This window comes from Onychomys torridus, chromosome 16 (genome assembly GCF_903995425.1).
Source record: "Onychomys torridus chromosome 16, mOncTor1.1, whole genome shotgun sequence".
Taxonomy (NCBI): Eukaryota; Metazoa; Chordata; class Mammalia; order Rodentia; family Cricetidae; genus Onychomys; species Onychomys torridus.
This window is the reverse complement of record NC_050458.1, coordinates 254,584-275,687: the sequence shown is the minus strand read 5'-3', so window position 1 is coordinate 275,687 and position 21,104 is coordinate 254,584. Positions and strand designations below refer to the sequence as shown.

The following is a 21,104-nucleotide window of genomic DNA, read 5'->3' as shown; positions in this document are numbered from 1 at the left end:
ATTTGGAACCCTGCCAGCCATCAAATCAAGTACCTCTTCTTTTGCTATTCATCTGCATCTCATACCATATCCCTTTAAATAAATTGGTAAAACGGATCCCTGAGTCCTGCAGGCGAAAGCCATGAAGACAGTGCAATGCTTCTATGTGTGGCTGCGTATTAAGAAACACAAGCGGCAATATAGGCTTGTGACTCACATGGAATACAGTCTTGAGGACTGACTTCTTAGCTATGGGGACTAATAGTTCATGAATATAGTGTTGCTGGTGTCAGAAGAGATGAAGAACTGAATAGTTAGGTCAAAAACATCTCATCACAGAAATGATCACTGTGAGTATAAAGAAAAAGATGTTTTTTCTTCCCAAATTTATAGTCTTATCAATAAAACAAAGTAAAAATAATAGTTGTTTTAGCTAACACTAAAAAGGGTTCACATATGTGTGTTCTAAGTACATAACAAATAAAATTTGCCCCTTTGTGCACGCAGGTAGAAGGACTATACTATCAGGCTTCAGGCACAATAGCGGAAGTGCTGAGCATGACCCTGACTGGTACAGTAGTAGTTGAAGAGACCAGTGTGTGCCAAGCACTATGCAGGCCTTGTGGGATGCTTAGACATCATTACTCTATTCAGTTCATAATAAGCGCTCCCCATCTACCACATGCATTACCATTTTCATCTTGCAGAACAGATATGTGATACAAGCAGAGTTCAGGACCAAGGCCATGTGATGTGTGTGCAGTATGTGTATTCTTCTTAGCATACGCCCTTGTTTCATGAGAGGTTTTCATTTTCCTGGATGACATCGCTTTGGAAAATCCACACAACAGTGCACCCTGAGATCCAGTTTTTAGCTATACACCCAGGAAATAAGGAAAGGGATCAACTTAAAATGTAGACTCTATATCCTGTACCCAGGATCCTACCAAGTTCACAACAGGGCCACTAACAAGTACATACCATGATGTCTGCTTCTCTCGTGGCATATCGAAGATTGGGATCCAGCCAATACATTAGGGATTTAACTTGCTCAAAGTTCAAGAAAAGGAGAAATACCAAAAAGAGGAAGTACAGCACACTGAGGCCTGATGGGAACAAAATAAGGTCAAGTTTAGGAGAGACACACATTAGACCAAGTGGCTTGGAGTTACAGTATGCATGAATATCACAATGTAGCCTTTTGAGAATTTATCATAGCCAGGTATTTTCTTGGGTGAGAGGATCTGACACACAGTCCTAATTCAAGGTGAGAGGGATTCTTCTCTCTGAGGAAATGCTACTTAAGCTAAGCCTTGAAGGACCAGCAGCCAGATAATGTGTAAGGTCGGCTTGGGGGAGCATGAAGTAGAGAAAGGCCATGAAAATATGTCCCTGAAGAGAGATATCTCACTGTGAGGCTCAGTGATTGTAAAGAGGGGGAATGGACTAAGGGGTGTTGAAATGACAGGATTAATTTCCTCCCAAGGTCAATGGGGAAAAAGATGAACAAAACAATGTTTTATGAAGATGAATGAGCAGACTACAGGAGGTCACACTTTCATATTCTATCTGAGACTTATCCTTCACATTAGCCCTGAAAAGTATTATTTTCTTGTCATACCTATCATAATTGCTATCCTAAATAACAAAACACCATGTCATTTAAAAAAGTAAATTCAGCTGGGCAGTGGCGGTGCACGCCTTTAATCCCAGCACTTGTGAGGCAAAGGCAGGAGGATCTCTGTGAGTTTCAGGCCAGCATGGTCTTTAGAGCAAGTTCCAGGATGACCAGGGATACACAGAGAATCTGTCTCCAAAAAACCAAACAAATAACAAACAAAAGAGTGAAGCCACTAATACACTACAAGGTACAAGCAATTGTGTATGCAATTTATATACCAGTTTTATAAATTTTCATCTTTAATGACCTCAACCTCCACTATAACATTTTAAAATTATAATCTTTGTTGAACAATTCTTTTAAGAAAGAAAAAAAAATGACCTATGCCACAGAAATGTTTAGACTACAGTTTGGGGCTGGGCATTGAGAACTATGAAGCCGTGGCTACTACAGCAAAAATTGTGTGTGTGTGTGAACATGCATGCTATGGAAGGCTTGGGGTGCTAGGGATAAACAAATCCATAAACTTGTGAAGCAAGCACTTTATCAACTGAGCTATCTTTGTAGCCCCAGGAATATCTTTTTCAAGTAGTAAATAAAATCCTTCTAGGAAAATGCTCCTGATGTCCTTTGCACCACACTCTTCACCCCACCCACAAGCCTGAATGTTTCTGTCTATGCTGATTCTCTGCTCTTTTGCTCACTGTTCTTCCCTGCCCACCTGAGCCTGTAAAATGCCAAGTACTTCCAGCCATGAGACCACCTCAGCAGCCTCTTTACCTAAGGCTCTGCTCCCCTATTGTGCTACATGCACAGACCCTGAATTGTATCCAAATTTTGGATTGAGTCACTCCCTCAGGCCTCCCTCATTACTCCAGTGGAAGCACACTTGGTCACTGTCATTTCACCCAGTTTGAACTAGCTAGTGCTTAGTAACAATTTCTGATTATTGATTACTCTAATGGTTTACTCCCTGTTGTTGTCCTCTGGTCCTTGGCTGAAAGAGAAGCTACCAAGGACAAGGTCTTATTTGTCTTATTCTCCTGGATAGCCTAGGTATTCAAATCTGTCACATACTCAGTGAACAGAGCTGGTAAGATGAAGAGAACCCCAGCACTCAGGGAAATCTCTACAGTTTCAAGGCCAGCTTGATCTACATAGTGAGGTCTAGGACATCCAGGACTACACAGATCTGTATCAAAACAAGAAAACAATAAACAAACAAAGATGAAAAGTTACCTTTACTAGCTGAAGGAGGTAACAAGGAGGGCAACTTTAGCAAAATATCCTCTTACATTTCCAATCATGGTTAAACTGCCTTAACCTACAACGACTTATTGTATGGCTTACTTGAGCAGGCTGAAGACAAACATTCTAAGTATTAAAAATTTATCTTACACTTACTCAGGACGTTTGACTTTCTGGATTTCTGAATCGTCAATAAGACTCAATATTTATATGCTTAATAACAAACCAGACCAAATGAAGGCTCTGTATGCCAGAAGAGGTTTCTTTTTTCCAAATTCCTAGAAACTGCACCGCTGGGCTTCCACAGATAAGACAAATGTGTTCCTAACATGACCCTGAGCTTGCACTAGTAGAGGAAACAAATCAGAAAACAGGGGCCTTTACTGAAGCCAAGCTCTGAAATAAGAAATAAAAGCATTAGTGCAGGCACATGGAAAGGGTACCTATCTATGTGTGAGAATTTGTGCTATCATCAACCACTTATTTTTGATCAAAGAATCTTAGCAACATTTTTTGTATTAGGTTCACTAAAATATGGGGGGTTTTTTTGTTTTTAAGCTGAGATATAAAACTACTATCATGATACACAGAGAAAAGATTTTTGTTTTATTTTGTTTTTGTTTTTTTGAGACAGGGTTTTTCTGTGTAGCCTTAGCTGCCCTGGAACTCCCTCTGTAGACCAGGCTGGCCTTGAACTCACAGAGATCCACCTGCCTCTGCCTCCCAACTGCTGGAACTAAAGGTGTGTGTCAACACTGCCTGGTAAGAAAAGATTTTTTTTTAAGTAGAAAGAATTCTGTCATCTACTAATGAGACTCACCAAAAACCATTCGCCATAAGGCTGGATGCGGTCGAGTAAATGGACCTGCAAAGAGAGGATATGAAGTTAGAATAAACTGGATTGAGCCAGAAAAGAAAGCTCTGTTGATCTACATACAGGTAACAATAAGAAAGGCTCTCCACTGTTAATTTTGATTTTCTCTTTCTTTCCCCACACCTTTTCAAACAGCCTTCTTAACCCTGGAAAACATGCCAAGAGGGAGATGCCAGGCAGGACTTTCTTCCCAGACTGTTATAGTATAGGATCTGCCTTCAGTTGCCCCCTGCTAAAACTGACCCCAGGAGCTGGTGATAAAACAGGGAAGGATCCACAGCTATCTTCTGTGTTTCTCCAGCTCCAGCCAGCAGAGGTAGTAGTGGTCAGTGGCACCCTCACATGGGAACTGGAGGTCATGGCAAGGATGGCTCCAAGTAGGGTTCAATGTAGAAGTAGCAGAGTACAACCTGGTTTTGTTTGTTTGTTTAATATCCAATGCACAAAACAATCATGTCAAGCAGGTGTTGTGAGCAGGTTTGAGGAACAACAAGATGAGGAAACAGGCTTAGAATGATGAAGTAGTCTGCATCGGGCCACGTAGTCTGCCAATAGTGTAAATACAGTTAGATTCTGAAGCTTCTCAGTCAGGTCTAGAGTCACTGAGATGCACAGTCATGAGAGGTCACAGGGTCTAGGGAATACCTTTATTACAGAATATACCCAGGGCCCACAAAAGCTAGAAGAGCCACTGGAAGGTCCTTTTCTTAGAAGTCTCATAACTAACTGCAGATTCAAATGGACTCCATCTCACCCCAGTGACAGGGTGGTTTAGTTAAAATTAAACGTGTACTCGACAATTATTTGCTCTCCTGGGATAGAGGTAGAACTTAAAAGCTTCAAGGTTTTGTTGTTGTTTGTTTGTTAAAGGAAACAAAGAAGAATGGAGACTAGAAAGGGAGGAAATGGTAGGGGATGTGAAGCAGACACCATACCCCTCCTTCCCTGGCCTCCCAAGGGCTCTTATACTACACCTCCTTATAGAATGATGTCTCCCTACAGGACTAGGAAGAAGCCTAGGAACCGAATTCTGCCACACCCACCCACGGACAAGGGATATCCGTGAGTGTCCACCCTTCTCCCATTTAACTCAGGTGCACCCTAAACCACCAGAGGTAATCCTAGTCTCCTGAAATTTTTCAGTCAGTATACACCTATTAGACATCTGTATGCCCACTGGCCTCTGGGTATTATAAATCCCTGTCCTCAGGACTAGGCAAGAGAAGAAATATATGCCCCAATTCTAACCCAAAAGACTTGAGAAAAAGTACACTAAAGAGCTTCCAGGAAATAATTTTTCAAGCTCAGTGTCATGGCACAAGCTTATAGTCTAAGAGCACAGGAAGTGGAGGCAAGAGGATTAGGAATGCAAGGCCAGCCTGGGCTACATAACTAGACCATGTCTCAAAAATCAAAAGCAGGAGGCTAGGGAGGTGGCTTAGTGGGTAACCATTTGTTAGGCAGATGTAAGGACCTAAGTTCATATCCCAGAAAGCTAATTGCAACAGTATACATTTATAATCTCAGGGTTCCAATGCTGAGATGGGAGACAGAGACAGAAGAATCTCCAGAAGCTCACAAGCCATATACCCTGACATACGCAGTGGCAAACAACAAACCAACACCTAAGGCTATCACTGACCTGTGCCCACCCATATCAACAAGCGCACATACATGCACACCCATTATAAACACAAAGATTCTTGAAAATCTAAGACACGTTTCACTCATAACAACATAGAAAACCACCTAAGCTCGTCTGATGCTGGACAATGCTCACCCTGGGTGTCAGCTTAAGACCACCCAGGTGGAGAGGCCCAGGGTTAACCGCTCACAATGACAGTTGGGACTCTGCAGCCACTTGCTGCATTATCCAAGCTCAAGGGCCTCTCTAAACTCAACATTATAAAGGAGTGAATATTCCCTTATCCTTTAAGCTATTCTGAAGAGTGTTTTTTAACATTCAATTTACTCAGGCTCTAAAAAAAAAAAAAAAAAACTGAGCCCTGTCCATAAGAGTAGACCAAAACTACCACACTGGTGTCGTATGAATTCACACATGCAAGATGAAGCACATGGTCATGAACACAGACTGACTTACATACAAGCATTTGGAACAGCCTTTCATAGGTCAAGGACAAATGCCTATGAAGGGGTGTGCTATCCACTTGAAGGCATGTCCCCAAATGTCCTTGAAGGAAAACATGAGTTTGGGACTCCCATTCTCACATTTGTTTTCATTACTTCACTTGGGAACATGTGACAAGGGTAAGAAGAACAGAGAATAAGGTAACAACAGAGTCATGTAATAGATACTCTACTTGAGAACATACCCTTCTATGGTGCCTCCCGGGAAGGCCAGTAGCCTGAAAGCTGGAGCTCAGGAAAAGGCTACAAATTCTCTGAAGGGACCCCCAAAGCTACTTCTTTTTTTTTTTTTTTAAGATTTATTTATTTGTTTGTTTGTTTATTTACTTATTGTGTATATATACAGGCCAGGAAAGGGCACCAGATCTCATTATAAATGGTTGTGAGCCACCATGTGGTTGCTGAGGATTGAACTAAGGACCTCTAGAAGAGCAGCCAGATACTCTTAAGCACTAAAGCTACTTCTAAAGCATTCTCCCACATGAAAAAAATTAGTTTTACAACCTATGTAAAGTGTGAACAAGTGACCTTTAGAGAACAAATTATGTAAACATATGTGCTGGGTAAGCATGGCTTCAAGAGATTCCCACAGACTGCCTTCCTGATGCTATGGTTTGGTAAGTTTTGTCCCCTGGAAGTTCTGGAAATGCATGCTGAAATCTGATTGCTTCTTTGGATAACTGCTGTGGTGATGTTGGGAAGAGGGGCATTTAAGAGGTGTTTGGATGATTAATGCAGATCTTTAGTTATTTAGTTAATGTTAATTAATTAGTTAATGGGTTTGAGCCTGTGTTATTTATCTGAAGTGTAGATTATTATAAAGACATCTGCAGCTCCTGTTTTATCTCTTCACAGGAAGGTTCAGATCAATCTTCTAGCTTCTTCCAATCATAGACCATCTGCAGGTAGCAGAGTAGCACCATACCTAACCTTCACCTGCCTTCTGCAATATCCAAAGCATGCTATGCATAGGTCAACCAAGTCCACACTATGGGAAAAGAAAAGCTGACAGGAAGGAAAAGAAACAGAAGGAAGGGGAAGCCTATTACACAGCCAGGTGAAGGCCCCACATAATGCACCTAATAAGAGAGATGGCTGGAGCAAGGCTGAGGAAGGAAGATGCAGACCCAGGCCTGAAAGCCAGGCAGACAGGGCCAGGCAGGCGACCTCTGATGATGACCCTGGTGGTCACAGGTTTCAGCTTTCTCATCTATACACTGAGTGGGCTGAACTAGATGAGCTCTAGACTGGTGCTCCTCTCTTCACCTAGACTATAGAGTCTGCATGGCTTAGCTAAGAATAAGGTCATAGATAGGGACCAATAGCACAGGTTTACCTTCCCAAATCAAAACAAAAGCACAGTCCCATGAGGAGGGAGGGCACAACTGGAGGGCTTTACTGGAGAATGAAAGAAAACCCAGAAGTCACACCAAATGTTACTTCCAATAGACTTAATCTCTCGACCTCCATGCCTTTGGCATCATTGAAAGAAACCCTAGTGCCCAGTTACTGAAGATGTACCAGGAAAGACACACTTGGAAACCAGTGCTATTGAGACTCACCTCAAATTTTCAGAAAGCTCTGGACTCAAAATAACCAGAAAACACACAAATATACCTTCAAGTCATGAAAATGTGACCACTGGGAACTAAGCTATATTTTTCATACTACCTTTGAATGACAATATTAGTCTCACAGTACAGAGGAAACATTCACAGCTGGCTACTTCAACAACATTCCAACTTGGCATCCTTGAAGGAAGCAAGTGGCTGTATAATGACCAAGGGTTCCTTCTAAGCTTAAAATCCAAAGACCTTCAATAATGCATATATGGAGGAAAAGGAAAGCTGGTAGAGAAAAAAATCTGACAGTGGGGACTGTTCTTATCAATAATATACATCTTGTCTTCCTATCCTAGTAATTGTGAATAATTAGAACCATCAATCATCAAGAAAAAGAAAATTTATTATATCTGCATAAGGTTTGTAGGCTTTCATATAGTGCAAGATTTCCACTAAAGTTAATTTAACTTAAAAGCTGAAGATGGGTCTTGAGAGATGGTTCAGCAGGTAAAGAAGTTGTCCCCAAAGTGTGAGGACTGGAATTCAGATTCCCAGTAGCCACACAGCTGCCTGGCAGGCATTGTGCTTCACCAGTAATCCCTGCACAAGCAGTAGAGTCAGGGCACCTCTGGAGGAATTGGCAACCTCTGGGTTCAACTGAGAGACCAGCCTCATTATATAAGATGGATAGTGATCCAAGAAAATACCTGATGTTGACCATTGACCTCTGGCTTCCACTCTACACACATACACTTGTGGATGCATACACACAAGCACACAAGAAAACAAATGCAAACAAAGTCAGGCTAAAATATTAGGAAAGTTAAACTCAGCTTTCAAGTAATAGGGCCACTTAGAATTCCTTCTTGAAGAAACTCAGAGTTGTGGGTCTACTGTCTTGACTTCTGTACTACCAGCAAAAACTACCATATTTTTATAAACACAATGCTACACAGGAGAAGCAAAACAACAAAACAAAATTCAATTGTCATCAGTTTGGGAAACCTAAAGGCCTCTGCCATAGACCATGTCCAATAGCATTCAGTGTCATTCAGAATGAGATTCCTATGCAGTACATAACAGTCTACTGAAGCATGGGTGCCTACATGATGAATACATCTTGAAGGATACCATTTAAAATCTGAGAAGATCCATGCTACATAACCCATAAGGAAGACTGCCAAAAATCTCAGAGGTGTGAGAAAAATACAATATATTAAGCATTTAGAAATGGGTAAAGATAGCCAGGCAGTGGTGGCACACATCTTTATTCCCAGCACTCGGGAGGCAGAGGCAGGAAGATCTCTGTGAGTTCCAGGCCAGCCTGGGCTACAGAATGAGTTCCAGGAAAGGCTCCAAAGCTACACAGAGAAACTCTGTCTCAAAAACAAACAAACAAACAAACAAAAAAGAAATGGATACAGAGAACAAGCACAGAATATTCTAGAAAGGAGGTATGGAAAGGGATTAAGAACAAAATATAGCAATTTATAAGGAACACTTCAGAGGGAAGGTATGAGTTAATTAGAAGAATGCAAGAAAGGTTTTGCTTCTTTCTTTCTCTAATCCTGACAGAGCAGGTCCATAATCACCAAATTTCTGCTCAAATGCACAATCAGCAAAGATAATTGTGATAGCAGGTGGCAAATTGCTTAAGTAATAAATACTCATTGGAGCTAGTTCTGCCAAGGGAGGGAGGGAGGGAGGGAGGGAGGGAGGGAGGGAGGGAGGGAGGAAGGGAGGGAGGAAGGGAGAGAGAAGGAGAAAGAGACAGAAAGAAAGAGAAAGAAAGAGAGAGAGAAAGAGGGAGGGAAAGAAAAACAGTAAATGAGTACTGTACAGCTGTTAATAATAAAAAACATCAAGGAAAAGAACAGCTGAGCAAGACACAGCAGTGTATGCCTGTAATCACTTGTGATCCCAGCACTCAGGAGGCCAAAGCAGGAAGATCAAGCAGTCAAGGCCACCCCGTGCTGTATAGCCAATTCCAGACAGCTTTGGAATACACACTGGAGATCTTGCCGCCCACCCCAAAACACAATTACCTAACAAACAAACAAACAAACAAACAGAACAGTTATAGAGAGCTTAGCATGCATCAAAGTTTGCACCGGGTTGGTTCCCAAGGGCTCATGTTTGATTCCAGTGTAGGAATATTAAAAGGTATTGAAAGCTGTAGGAGGCAGGATCTAGTGGGAAGTCATGAGACAATGCACTATGATGCAAAGGAAAGAAGCCGCACCAAAAGCCAGTAACATGTAGAATGGACTTTCAGCTTCCAACCTGTGTCAAAACTGTAGCTCCATTCTTTATGACATATATAGCCCTAAGTATTTTTATAGCAATAAAAAACAAGCCAACACATGGGTTTAATATTATTAATTTAGTTAGCTCTCACAACATCTTCCTGTTATTCCCATCACACAGCAGAGAAACTGAAACATATTTAAGGACAGTGGGGGCCACAGAGCTGAGAGGAGGCAGAACAGGCAGTCTGCCTACGGAGTCTGTGCCCATGACTGCTATACAAAACCCATCTTATAGATGACTTCCATCTTAAAAAGTCAGGAGGGCATGATGCACAGGAGCACTACAACAGCTCAGGACATTACTTACCATTGGGGAATGCTAACACACTGATGATGAGGAAGAAGAAAATAACCGAGAGGATGCCTTTCCAGATGTTGTCTTCAGGAACAGAGTCATCCCTGAAAACAGAAAACACTGAGAATTCATTCTCAGATCTAAGCAGGAAACTAAACAGTAGTATGGTTTCCACAGTCTAACACCTGGAGACTGCAGATTTTCTTTTGCTGAGCTTCACACTGTTTACTGCTTAGTGTCACTTCCTAAAACCAACACTCTCATAAGAAAGCCTAGTTCTTACAGGAAAGGCAACTAGGGGCTGAAAGTATAGCTCAGCAGTGCTGTGAGTATTTGGCACACAAAAAGCTTGTCTCCACCACCAAAATTATATTAAATAATATATAAATAAAACCAATCATCTTAAACACCAACGTACATTCTACTCAAACATGCATTTGAGACTCACTGTTCTTCAAAGACAAAAACAAAACCCCAAGATGTGAAAACACAAGGTTCGTTTTTGAGAAATGTCTTTGATGACAAAAACAACAAAAGATGCACTTGGTTGATACAGGAAGGGGCAAGAAAATTTTCAGAAAGTCAGAATGGAACAAGAGATCACCAGGAAGGCAGCAATGTAACAAGACTGTATCAACTACTCTTGAAAATGGGAAGCTGGGGCTTTATAGGATGTAGGAAGAGGCATGAAAACAGGTAACAAGTAAGTGACCCATAAAAAGAAAATCAAGAGAAGAAAAAACAAAAATAAAAAAACCACAAGATTTAAAATCAGAGCAGAAGCAGAATGATAAAGAAGGAAATGGCTACCCTTCCTCCCAGGCACAGCCTTTCTAACAGCACCTGTCTATTGCCCCATCATCCCAGTGATTGGCCTGGTCCCTTCAGTGGTCGATGTGTTCTCTGTCTACCTTGCCAAAGAATACTTTTGAAATAGGGACTTATTTCCTTCTGTTCCTGGGACTTGACACATGCTACACACTCAACAGATATTGCAGACTGATGGTTTATAAGGAAGAGCTACTATGTAAACACAATATTGGACACTTTATGTTGAAAGAGCAAGACAGACAGACTAACAGACATTGACTGGATGTATATATGGGACTCAAGAAAAGCAAATGCAAAGGGAAAAATAGAAATATAAGACAAGAAGGAGGTTTCCTGAATTATTAATAATTTCTGAGAAGCTTGGGAAAAGAAAGTTCAGCACTGCAGTTTTTAAAACTCAGAATGAATAGGCAGAAAGTACGACATGAAACAGAATGGAAGGCAATATTTTAAAGACAAGGAGACAAGTAGCAAGCAACTAAAATTGATGAAGAAGAAGAAGGAGGAGAAGGAAGAGGAGGAGAAGGAGAAGGAAGGAGAAGGAGGAGGAGGAGGAGGAGGAGGAGGAGGAGGAGGAGGAGGAGGAGGAGAAGAAGAAGAAGAAGAAGAAGAAGAAGAAGAAGAAGAAGAAGAAGAAGAAGAAGAATTATTTATACTGACCAATGGTAGTGCATGCCTTTAATCTCAACACTTGAGAGGCAGAGGCAGAGGCATGTGGATCTCTGAGTTCAAGGACAGCCTGGTCTACAGTGAGTTCCAGGACAGCCAGGGCTACATGGAGAACCCTGACAAGAGAGAAAGAGAGAGAGACAGAGACAGAGAGAGAGAGACAGAGAGAGAGAGAGGAAGAGGAAGAGGAAAAGAGAAGAGAAGAGAAGAGAAGAGAAGAGAAGAGAAGAAAGCAACAGCAGCAGCTGAATTTATATAGTGAAAAGCATTACTGAAGGAAAAATAAGAGATAAAAAAAAATATCTTAGAAGGACCAGCCAGATGGCCCAGTTGGTAAAGGCTCTTGGTGTGCAAATCTTTAATGTCCAAAACCTATACAAAGGTGGAAGGAGAGATCAAGATTGTCCTCCAATACATGCTGTGGCACATGAGCCCATACACTGTGTGCACGTGTGCGCTCTCTCTCTCTCTTTCACACAATAAATAAATTTTAGAAATTTTAGGGAAAAAAGTTTTCACACAAAAACAAGTCTGAGTCATTAGAACATGAAGAGACATGGAATAAAATAATGAGTTACCTTGATAAGGACCAAGTCCTTGGATATTGGTTTAAAAAACACAAGTTAAGTTAGATGCCAGCTTAGTCTATGCAGGCAGCTAAGTTTCTGCCAGCAAGTCATCAGCTTCTAGAGTTAGGACAGGGCTGAGCACAGAAATTCTGAAATGAGATCACACAGTATTTCCTAGACTGTCCTCTATGCCTGACTAGTGTAACAAATGCCAGTTCCTTCACAGCGCATACTCCAATGCCAAACCTCAGAAGCCAACGGATCTCATAGGCCAGCACTGTGCAATTTTATTTTAATGGACACCCCAATAATTTACTGACCACCATGTCACCTTAAAAATGCCAACTTGGTCCTTATAAGGGGACTTGCAATGCCCTTTGGCTGAAATAAGGAGGCTCCATATTCTCTTTCTAGGGCACTAGGTCTCACTGAAGAATGGCTATACAGGAGGAAGACAACATTTTCATTCAAAACAACATCCCACTGCCCTTGCTGTGAGATGGTGACAATAACAGCTCCTCTTTATCAAGAATCTACTGTGTAGATTTGACAGACAGTTAATTAACATTATTGCTAATTTTCACAGCCAAATGCAAAGTAGATATTATCAACCACATCTTAAAAATGACACAATTGCTCAGGAAGGTTGAATAACTTTCCCACAGCTGCACAGGTTAGCAGATGCAGCATTGGCACTGGAACTGGGGCTGCTAGATCCAAAGGATGATGCTTCCCCTATGCCCAGCCGCTGGGAGGGTTTTTTCTGACCCAGAAAGTCAGTGTGAGTCATGACAGAGGCAAAGAGTTGGCAGGAAGGACTTTGACTGGCACATTATAAATATATGCATGCTACAAGTTAAACTCCAGGGTAAAATTAATCACTGTTGTATGAAAAAAGGGGGGATTCCATATTTCACACTTTACTCCAAAATATTGTGTATTATTAGAAACTAAGAAAGGGGGTGTCTACTAGAAAATCTGATTAATTGAGAACAAGTCAACCACCTCAGAGTAGAAAGTTTCCTAAAGTAAGCACAACACACAGAAACCATGAACAAATAATAAATCAGCACAGCAATAAAGTGAAGGGAACCAAAGCGGTAATGGGAGCCAAGAAGATCTACATGTGAGGAAAGAACCTGGGGTTCATATGAAGACAACGGGCTGAGTGTTCTAACATGGAAAGCATTCCTTCAACAATCAACTAACAAGCATAACAAGCAAAGGAAAATGGGGAAAAGGGTTGTGAAGAAATTATCAATGGGCAGAAAATGAAAGACACTCATGGGAAGAGATGGACAAATTAAAGTAACATCAAGAGACCACTTTTTATAATCTAAGCAGGGGAGGCTATGAAGAAATAGGTAAGCAGGCACCCTATGCATTAATTGCAGTTGTGTGAATTTATAGCTTTTATGGAGTGTAACTGGGTAACATTCTACACTTACAACCACATATATCCTATGGCTCAACCATTCTACTCTGGGAACCTCTGCTTCAGACACTCTCTTGTGTGTGTGAAGTGGCATGAGTACCATGCTTTTCATTGTAAAATTATACATATATATATATTCAAAAGACTAGACACAAGACAGAATTATAGTCTAGTCTAGAAAACTAGGCAGCCATAAAAAAGAATGAAAGTTTCTACAAATTAAACTGTTCCAGGGAGTTAAAAAGACATCATGAAGTAAACAAACATTAGAATAGTAGGTCTGATAAGAATGATTTGTACAAATAAGGGTTAATATGTATAGAAATATAAGCTACAATTTGTGCTTGCAGTCACCTAAAATGTCTCTGCATAACCACCCACGAAACAGGGAAATAGACTTTATTCAACATTACGGTTTGAAAGAGAAGTTATTGGGAGATATTTTTCCCTACACAAACCTCTGGTTTAACCTGTATTTCAAACAATGTGAATAAATGTCTATAGAAATCAGCAAATCAATCTCCATTTAAAATTACTGGAAAGTGAGATGGCTCAGTGGATAAAGGGTTGTGTGCAAACCTGAGTTCAATCCCCACAACTCACATAAAGGCAGAACTGACTCCACAAAGATGCATTCTGATCTTCACATACACAAAGATGTATTCTGACCTCAGCACATACATGAACTCCCCCAACACACACACACACACACACACACACACACACACACACTTACACAGACATAATAACACATTTTTCTTAATTCAAAATAATTACTGACTAGTCAAAACACTTGAAAATACACATCAACATAAGAACTTGAGACCAATACTGAGGCCAACTTGGGATACAGCAGTTTCAAGTCAGCCTGGGCAACAAAATAAGACACCCTACCTCCAAAGAATAACAATAATAAGTAATGATACAGTAATTATTATGATGATAATGATTAATAATAAAAACAAACCTGTAACCTCTAATTTCTGAGCAACCATTATTGGGCAAAACCAAATGTGTCTGACAGGAAAAAGGTGATGAAACAACACTAACAACAGCAGTTTTGTATTTACCTAATTAGCAAAAATGTAAAGACAATGAGGACTTTAATAAACTGGAAAAATCCTGAACAGGAAAATCAAACTCAGTAGTGAGTTTTAGGAGGGGGACAGGTGAAGTCTCCATTTAAATCTGAGTCTTGTCAGGCCACAGCCCCACCTTCACAATCTGGCATGCCTTAGGTACAGAGAAGATATGGTGTCTCCTGCACTAAGCAAAGGTGTGAATGCACAACAGGACCCAAACACTGCAGGACTGCCTACCTAGCCTCATGGTAACCTGAGTATACAAGGCCAGACTTCAAGGCCTGCTATGAGTCCATCTTCTCTAAATCCAAGTCATTGAGAAATTTAGCCTTGGGTTGGGGTGCATAGATAGTTTCCAATTATTCATAACAAGGAACTTGGCAGAAAGGGACATACTTAATGATCCCATCAATCCCACTCACAGGTAAGACCCAGACTCTATGTATGGTTATCAATGGTGTTCTATGCCTAACTGAGCAAACTAAAGGCTCTGTGAGTAAACTACCTACTCAGACTCCATAACACTTTAAGATGGGAGGTGATCATAGCTGCATCTTATCAATGGGTCCTGGTCTCAGGACTGGTACCAAGCTGTCTCCTGTGTAGGAATCACACAGTAGGTGATAAGGGATACAGTCTCTACTTGAAATGCTGGTTGTGTGACCTTGGGCAGATTATTTAACTTCTATGTGCCTGTTTCCTCCTCCATTAATAAAGGCTAGTCATAAGCTCTACTTCATGAGGTCCTCATAAAGATTAAATGACTTAGTGGCTACTTAAAGGAGTACCTAGCACAAAATGGCCCATTTTCATTAGTTCATATGTCTGAACATTCTTCTGTTGTTTCCATTTGCTGCTTCATTGGTGCTGTGTTGGGGGACTTTGGAATGCAGGTTCTAGGTCAAGGTTTCTCATTCACTAACACACGGGCGTGGGAGTACAAAGTTCTCTCTCTCCTCTCTCTCTTCTTTCTCCTTCCCTCTTCCTCTGCCCCCTCTCCTTTCCTCCCCCCTCCCTTTCTCCCCCCTCCCTCTCTTCCCTCCTCTCTCCCCTCTCCTCTCCCTCTCTCTGCTAAACTTGACCTGTGCTGAAGAGCATATGCCCCAGACAATGGCAATGCAAAGATGTCAGCTGTGAACAACATTGTTATTAAGTTCCCAAAGGCACAGATCCCATCTGGTTCTGTCAAGGGACCTTCAGTGTTCATAGCAGGTTTACAGCAAGCATATGCAATATGGTGGGGGTGTGGGTGGGGGTGATGGCAAGAATGTTCCAGATGATATGGCAGAGTCAGTGGGACTTGGATAACATGAAGGTGATCCCAGCCCAACGTAGAGAGTCCACTGACAGACTTTCCTGCAAAGGGTCACCTGCAGGGCCCTGCTGAGACTACAGTAGGTAGTGTAGTAAAGTTTTCAAACACCTCCACTCAGTGAACATGGATGTAGTAGTGCAAAAACCACCCAGAGAGAAGACAACCAGGGCAGGAAAAGGACAAATCAGGAGAGCTTTGGGACTCAGACTCTATGTCAGTTCCATTTCTATGGCAACTGCAGTATAGTCTTCAGGAAACTAGGCAACCACTCATTCATGACCTTTAGACAAGGCTTTTCTCCATGGAACCAGAAATATGACAAGATCTAGGCCTCTAGGCTATGTGTCCCTATTCTCCTCTAATTTTCTTTGAGTACCTGAATCAGATAAACTATGTCACAACTAGGGATCATCACTTCCATGTCACCCAGATATCACAGTTTTAACAATGCATTCATTCTATCTTAAAGGAATTTGGAAGCTGGGTCAAGAATTATTTGTGAAAAGATCCACTAAAGAACTTCTTTCAAGTTTGCATAGGACATTCTTCATCCTTTCAATGATGGAAGATGTTGGGCCTTCCAAGGATGAAAGATATAGAGCCTTAATGATATGACAGGAAACAAATATTTCAATGAGAGAAGCTATACTAAAAGGCATTGAGAACTATATACACAAGTCATCCTCTGTGACTCTTAGAACATGAAGGTGTTCAGGAAAAGAACCACCAAAAGGAGCTGTGTGAGGTGCTGTGAGCTTGTGAGTGGGCAAGAAGAGCCAAGAGAGGGAGACAGCAGTACTGGGGTAAGCCAGGGAGTTGACTGAGTCTGAAGAGTATGCTGTGTACAGACATGGAGGAACAAAAGTTAGAAAACACAATCTACTCCACGAGGTGGAGCCTCCATATTCAGTTTGCAATTTTCCCAGGTGATAGGCACACAGCTACCCATCAAGCAGGGGGCAGGCAGGATCACAGTTTTGGTTTAACAGCTAATGAGCCTGAGGGTATGCCATTCCTACTGGCTGTTGATTTGCTGAGCTAAAGCTTGAAATGGTCAAAGGAGAACAGCTAAGAAAGATCTACTAAGGATAAGCCAGGTGAATTCCAGGATGGCAAAGAGTTAGTCTGAATGGAACAGGGATTGCTCAGCTTTTGAGCAGCACTAAACACAAAGCTAGGACCAAGGAGGCAGACCACACAGACTGAACAAATCCTGGTTTTAGAACTAGCTGAAATGTAAAAACGTCTGCGTCTGATTACTGTACACCAAACTAGAGCTACCAGAATACTATCACAAGATAAACAGTGCTATGTTGGAAACAATAAACAAGTATTTGAAAGGACTAACCTGAATTAGCACCATTTATTAAAGAGGAGCCCGGGCTGGAGAGATGGCTCAGAGGTTAAGAGCACTGACTGCTCTTCCAGAGGTCCTGAGTTCAATTCCCAGCAACCACATGGTGGCTCACAACCATCTGTAATGAGATCTAGTGCCCTCTTCTGACCCGCAGGCATATATACTGTATACATGATAAATAAATAAATCTTTAAAAAAGTAAAATAAAATAAAGAGGAGCCCAAGAGGCAATAATTCCTTGACATATAATCTCTTTAGGATAGGGCACCATTGAAACCAAATCTGAGTCACTCAAGGGCCTATTCACTACAGATGACCTCAAAGAGACATACAGCTTTTCCCTTTAATAAGTTTACAATTTTATTAGGAGAAAAGAAAAAGAAAAAGAAAAAAAACAGAAGTTAAAAATATATAAAAAAGATGCTTATTTAATTCTAATTTTAAAATGATTCAACCAGGTGGTGGCGGTGCATGTGTGTAATCCCAGCACTCGGGAGGCAGAGGCAGGTGGATCTCTGTGAGTTCGAGGCCAACCTGGTCTACAGAGCTAGTCCAGGACAGGCTCCAAGCTACAGAGAAACCCTGTCTTGAAAAACAAAAACAACAACAACAACAAAAATGATTCAAATAAGGGGGAAAGAGAAATAGTGAGGATCAATGTTAACTGGCCTTCAAACTGCAACCTAACACAATATAGCCTAACTGTACTCTATCTCTAGGGTTGGTCTAGCATCATTTGTGTACTTCTTGAGTCCTTACTACAAACCATCAATTAATATTGCTGGTGCCAGAGATATCAAGGTTTCTGTTATATAGAGAAAAAAGATATAATATAGGAAAGCAGGACCAAGACAACCTCATTGGTAGTATGGGAGGCATTTTCTATCATGTCTTTATATTGTCTTGAGGGAACAATCAGGAAGGCTGGGAGGAACCCTTAGACTCAGAGAGAGAGCCAGAAATATGGTCCAAGGAAAAATGAAAAAGTATACTTTCTAAAGGGAAATTAAGTAAAAACTATTACTTAAAAACAAATCAAACATCTGTCCACTCCTCTGTCCCTTGTCTATCCTTTATCCTCTTAGTTCCATATCTGGAGAAAACAAGAACAAATGAACTGATAACCACATAGGTACAGTCATTTTCAATGAGGCAATCGTATCTAGACAAGGAACAATTCCTGCTGCCAATTCACTGCATCCCTTCAGATCATGGATAACAATGGCAGAAACTTGTGTGATCGCAATTTGGGGGTTTTGTTTTGCTTTTGAGGCAGGGTCTTATTACGTAGCCTTGGCTACTAGAAAGTCACTATGTCAAAAACTGCAGTTAAAGTAGGGACAAGAGAACAGGTATGCTCTAGTTATAAGACTTTTCTAGTGAAGTTTTGGGGTGAAGTATAGAAAAGCAACCTTCCAACCACATGTCCTCAGTGACCACAAGGACCTACCAATAGGCACTATCTCTGAATGATTTTACCATCTTCCAATAGCAATCCTGTACTTAACCTCCTATCAATAAGGACTCTTGAGTAATACTCAACCCACTAGAACTCTAACAGAAGAACTCCTAGACAACCAACTTTACCTCAGACTTTTGTTTGAGGTATCAAATCCTTCACATTCCAAAATTCTTACAGGGTATTCATAGCACATAATCTCACCAGGCACTATTCTTACATCCTGGTAATACAAAAACCCCCAAAATATTCTATTCTCTTAGATAACTAGCCTTTGCAAAACAAATATTAAGCCATATTTTAAAAGTTTGATTGAGAGAACTGCACTGAACATTATCTAACTATAAGTTCATATAAGGTACTACAGGCAGTCATTACAAAAGTGTGAAAATTTTTCATTTTAGAAACCATTACTTTCGGGGCTGGAGAGATGGCTTGGCATTTAAGAGGACTCACTGCTCTTCCAGAGGATGAGGGTTCAATTCCCAGTACCCACACAGAAGCTCACACCTGTCTGTAAGTCCAGTTCCAGAGGATCCAGCACCCTCACACAGACATACATGCATGTAAAACACCATAAAAAGAAATAAAAATTTTAAAAAAACATGACTTTCAATCCTCATAGAGTAAAATTGAGCTATCTTTATAATATCCAATTTACATGAATCATAAATTATTACAAAAAATAGATACTAATAACTCCTGATTCTATTAATTATGCTTCTGATTTTATGTAAGGTAAAATGTATGATTTCTTCCTCACTGTGATTTCTTTATGAAATTGGCATAACAAATAAAATTGTTATAACTTCTGGAAAGGTCTACAGCCCAAGGTTCAGATTATGGGTTTTTTTTTTTAATTACCTTTGCAAGCTGCTAAAATTCACTCATTTTTCACACTTCACTGCTACAATGTATCCACTAGACAGAATATGACATATAAAAGAAAATTCCAGAACATTACTTTCTGCCTTAAAAAAGAGAAAGACAGATCTATTTTGAAATGATCAGCAATATTACTAAAGACATATGGTTGATTCTCACTTCTCACCATCATTAGATGGTATTGCTGCTTTTCTCATTTCAAAAGAACCCCCTCACCATTCTGTCATTTCAAATCCACCTATTAGCTGAAGTTAATGTGGAGCGAGTAGGTATGTTCTACTAAGACCATATTCCAATGCCTCTATCTTTTTTCTCGATTCCAGAACAAATTATATCCTATTCAGTAACAAATATAATTTAGAAAGCATTATCACACAATGAAATCTTGCTTCTTAACCACTTAACTCAGTGCCATGCACTGAGCTGAACTACCAAAAAAGATAATTCTCATGACAATCCTGAGGTGTTGTTAATACTGATATTTTCACTTTGCATACAGATGAGGAAACTGGGGCTGAACACATTATGTGAGCATACATATCTTGTGGTAAAATCAGATGACACGATGAGGAACTGACAGTAGCTAGTCTCAAGAGTGAGTTCTCTCCAAAACTAGGAACTATAGGAAGGAAGTTCTGATCTGCAAAATATTAGTAGACTTTACAATGATGGTAGTGGCACCCCTATTATTACCTACTATTTCTATCTTTGAAGTGATTCATAAAATAAACTTCTGTAATCTAGTCTGTGTTATACAATACTGTCCCATGTAGCATTCATTACATGCCTTTGTCCTCCCCTCTACTAAATACCGGAAGTTTCTTCAATACTTGTGACTGTTCAACTTACCTCTGCACATTTCCCTCAGACTTTGATTCCTGGATAAATATATCAGGAGAAGCTGGGTGTGGTGGTATAAGTCTATACTCACAATACTAGGCTATGGGTTCAAGGCTAGCCTGGGCTATACTGCCTAATACTATCACAAAGAAAAAGAAGGGGGTGGAAACTCAGGAGAGCTACCATTAATGGGGCATCATATACCAAGTACTCTACTCAACAGGTTTGCACATACTCATTTAGTCTTCATAACCATGAAGTGAATACAAACATTTTATTCATTCTGCAGGCATGGACCCTCATACTCAGAAAAAGTAACTTCACTAAAACCACAGCCAATTTTGAAACCAAAGTCTCTCTCGGTCACTCTTGGAAGCCATAATGGTGTGGTGGGTAGGATATGACTCCCCTCTCTTTAAAAGATGTAATTCAGATAATATAAATCATAAATAAAAATGGAGTGTGTGTGCTCTGGGGTCCATTAGCTCCTTGGCTAGGGTCAAGGAGCCACAGGAACAGTACCCTTGAAAAGTATGAACATACGCAATTACTAGAAGTGCTTTGAACATATGCATATATTTTAGGGGAATAAGAGAGCTGTGTTATGTTGTATACATTTTATGTGT

General features: G+C 40.6%; 1 protein-coding gene across 2 annotated transcripts in view; it reads right to left on the bottom strand.

Moving 5' to 3' along the window:
* Positions 1-21,104, bottom strand: part of Ptdss1 (phosphatidylserine synthase 1) — a 69,389-nt gene that overhangs the window by 46,770 nt on the left and 1,515 nt on the right. Inside the window, exons 2-4 of one of the 2 annotated variants that reach the window (XM_036207702.1) lie at positions 10,049-10,140; positions 3,669-3,713; positions 961-1,085 (exon numbers count right to left, since the gene is read on the bottom strand). In XM_036207702.1, the coding sequence (XP_036063595.1) occupies positions 961-1,085; positions 3,669-3,713; positions 10,049-10,140 (262 nt within the window). The remainder of the gene's footprint in view (positions 1-960; positions 1,086-3,668; positions 3,714-10,048; positions 10,141-21,104) is intronic. The other variant, XM_036207703.1, reaches the window with a different exon arrangement.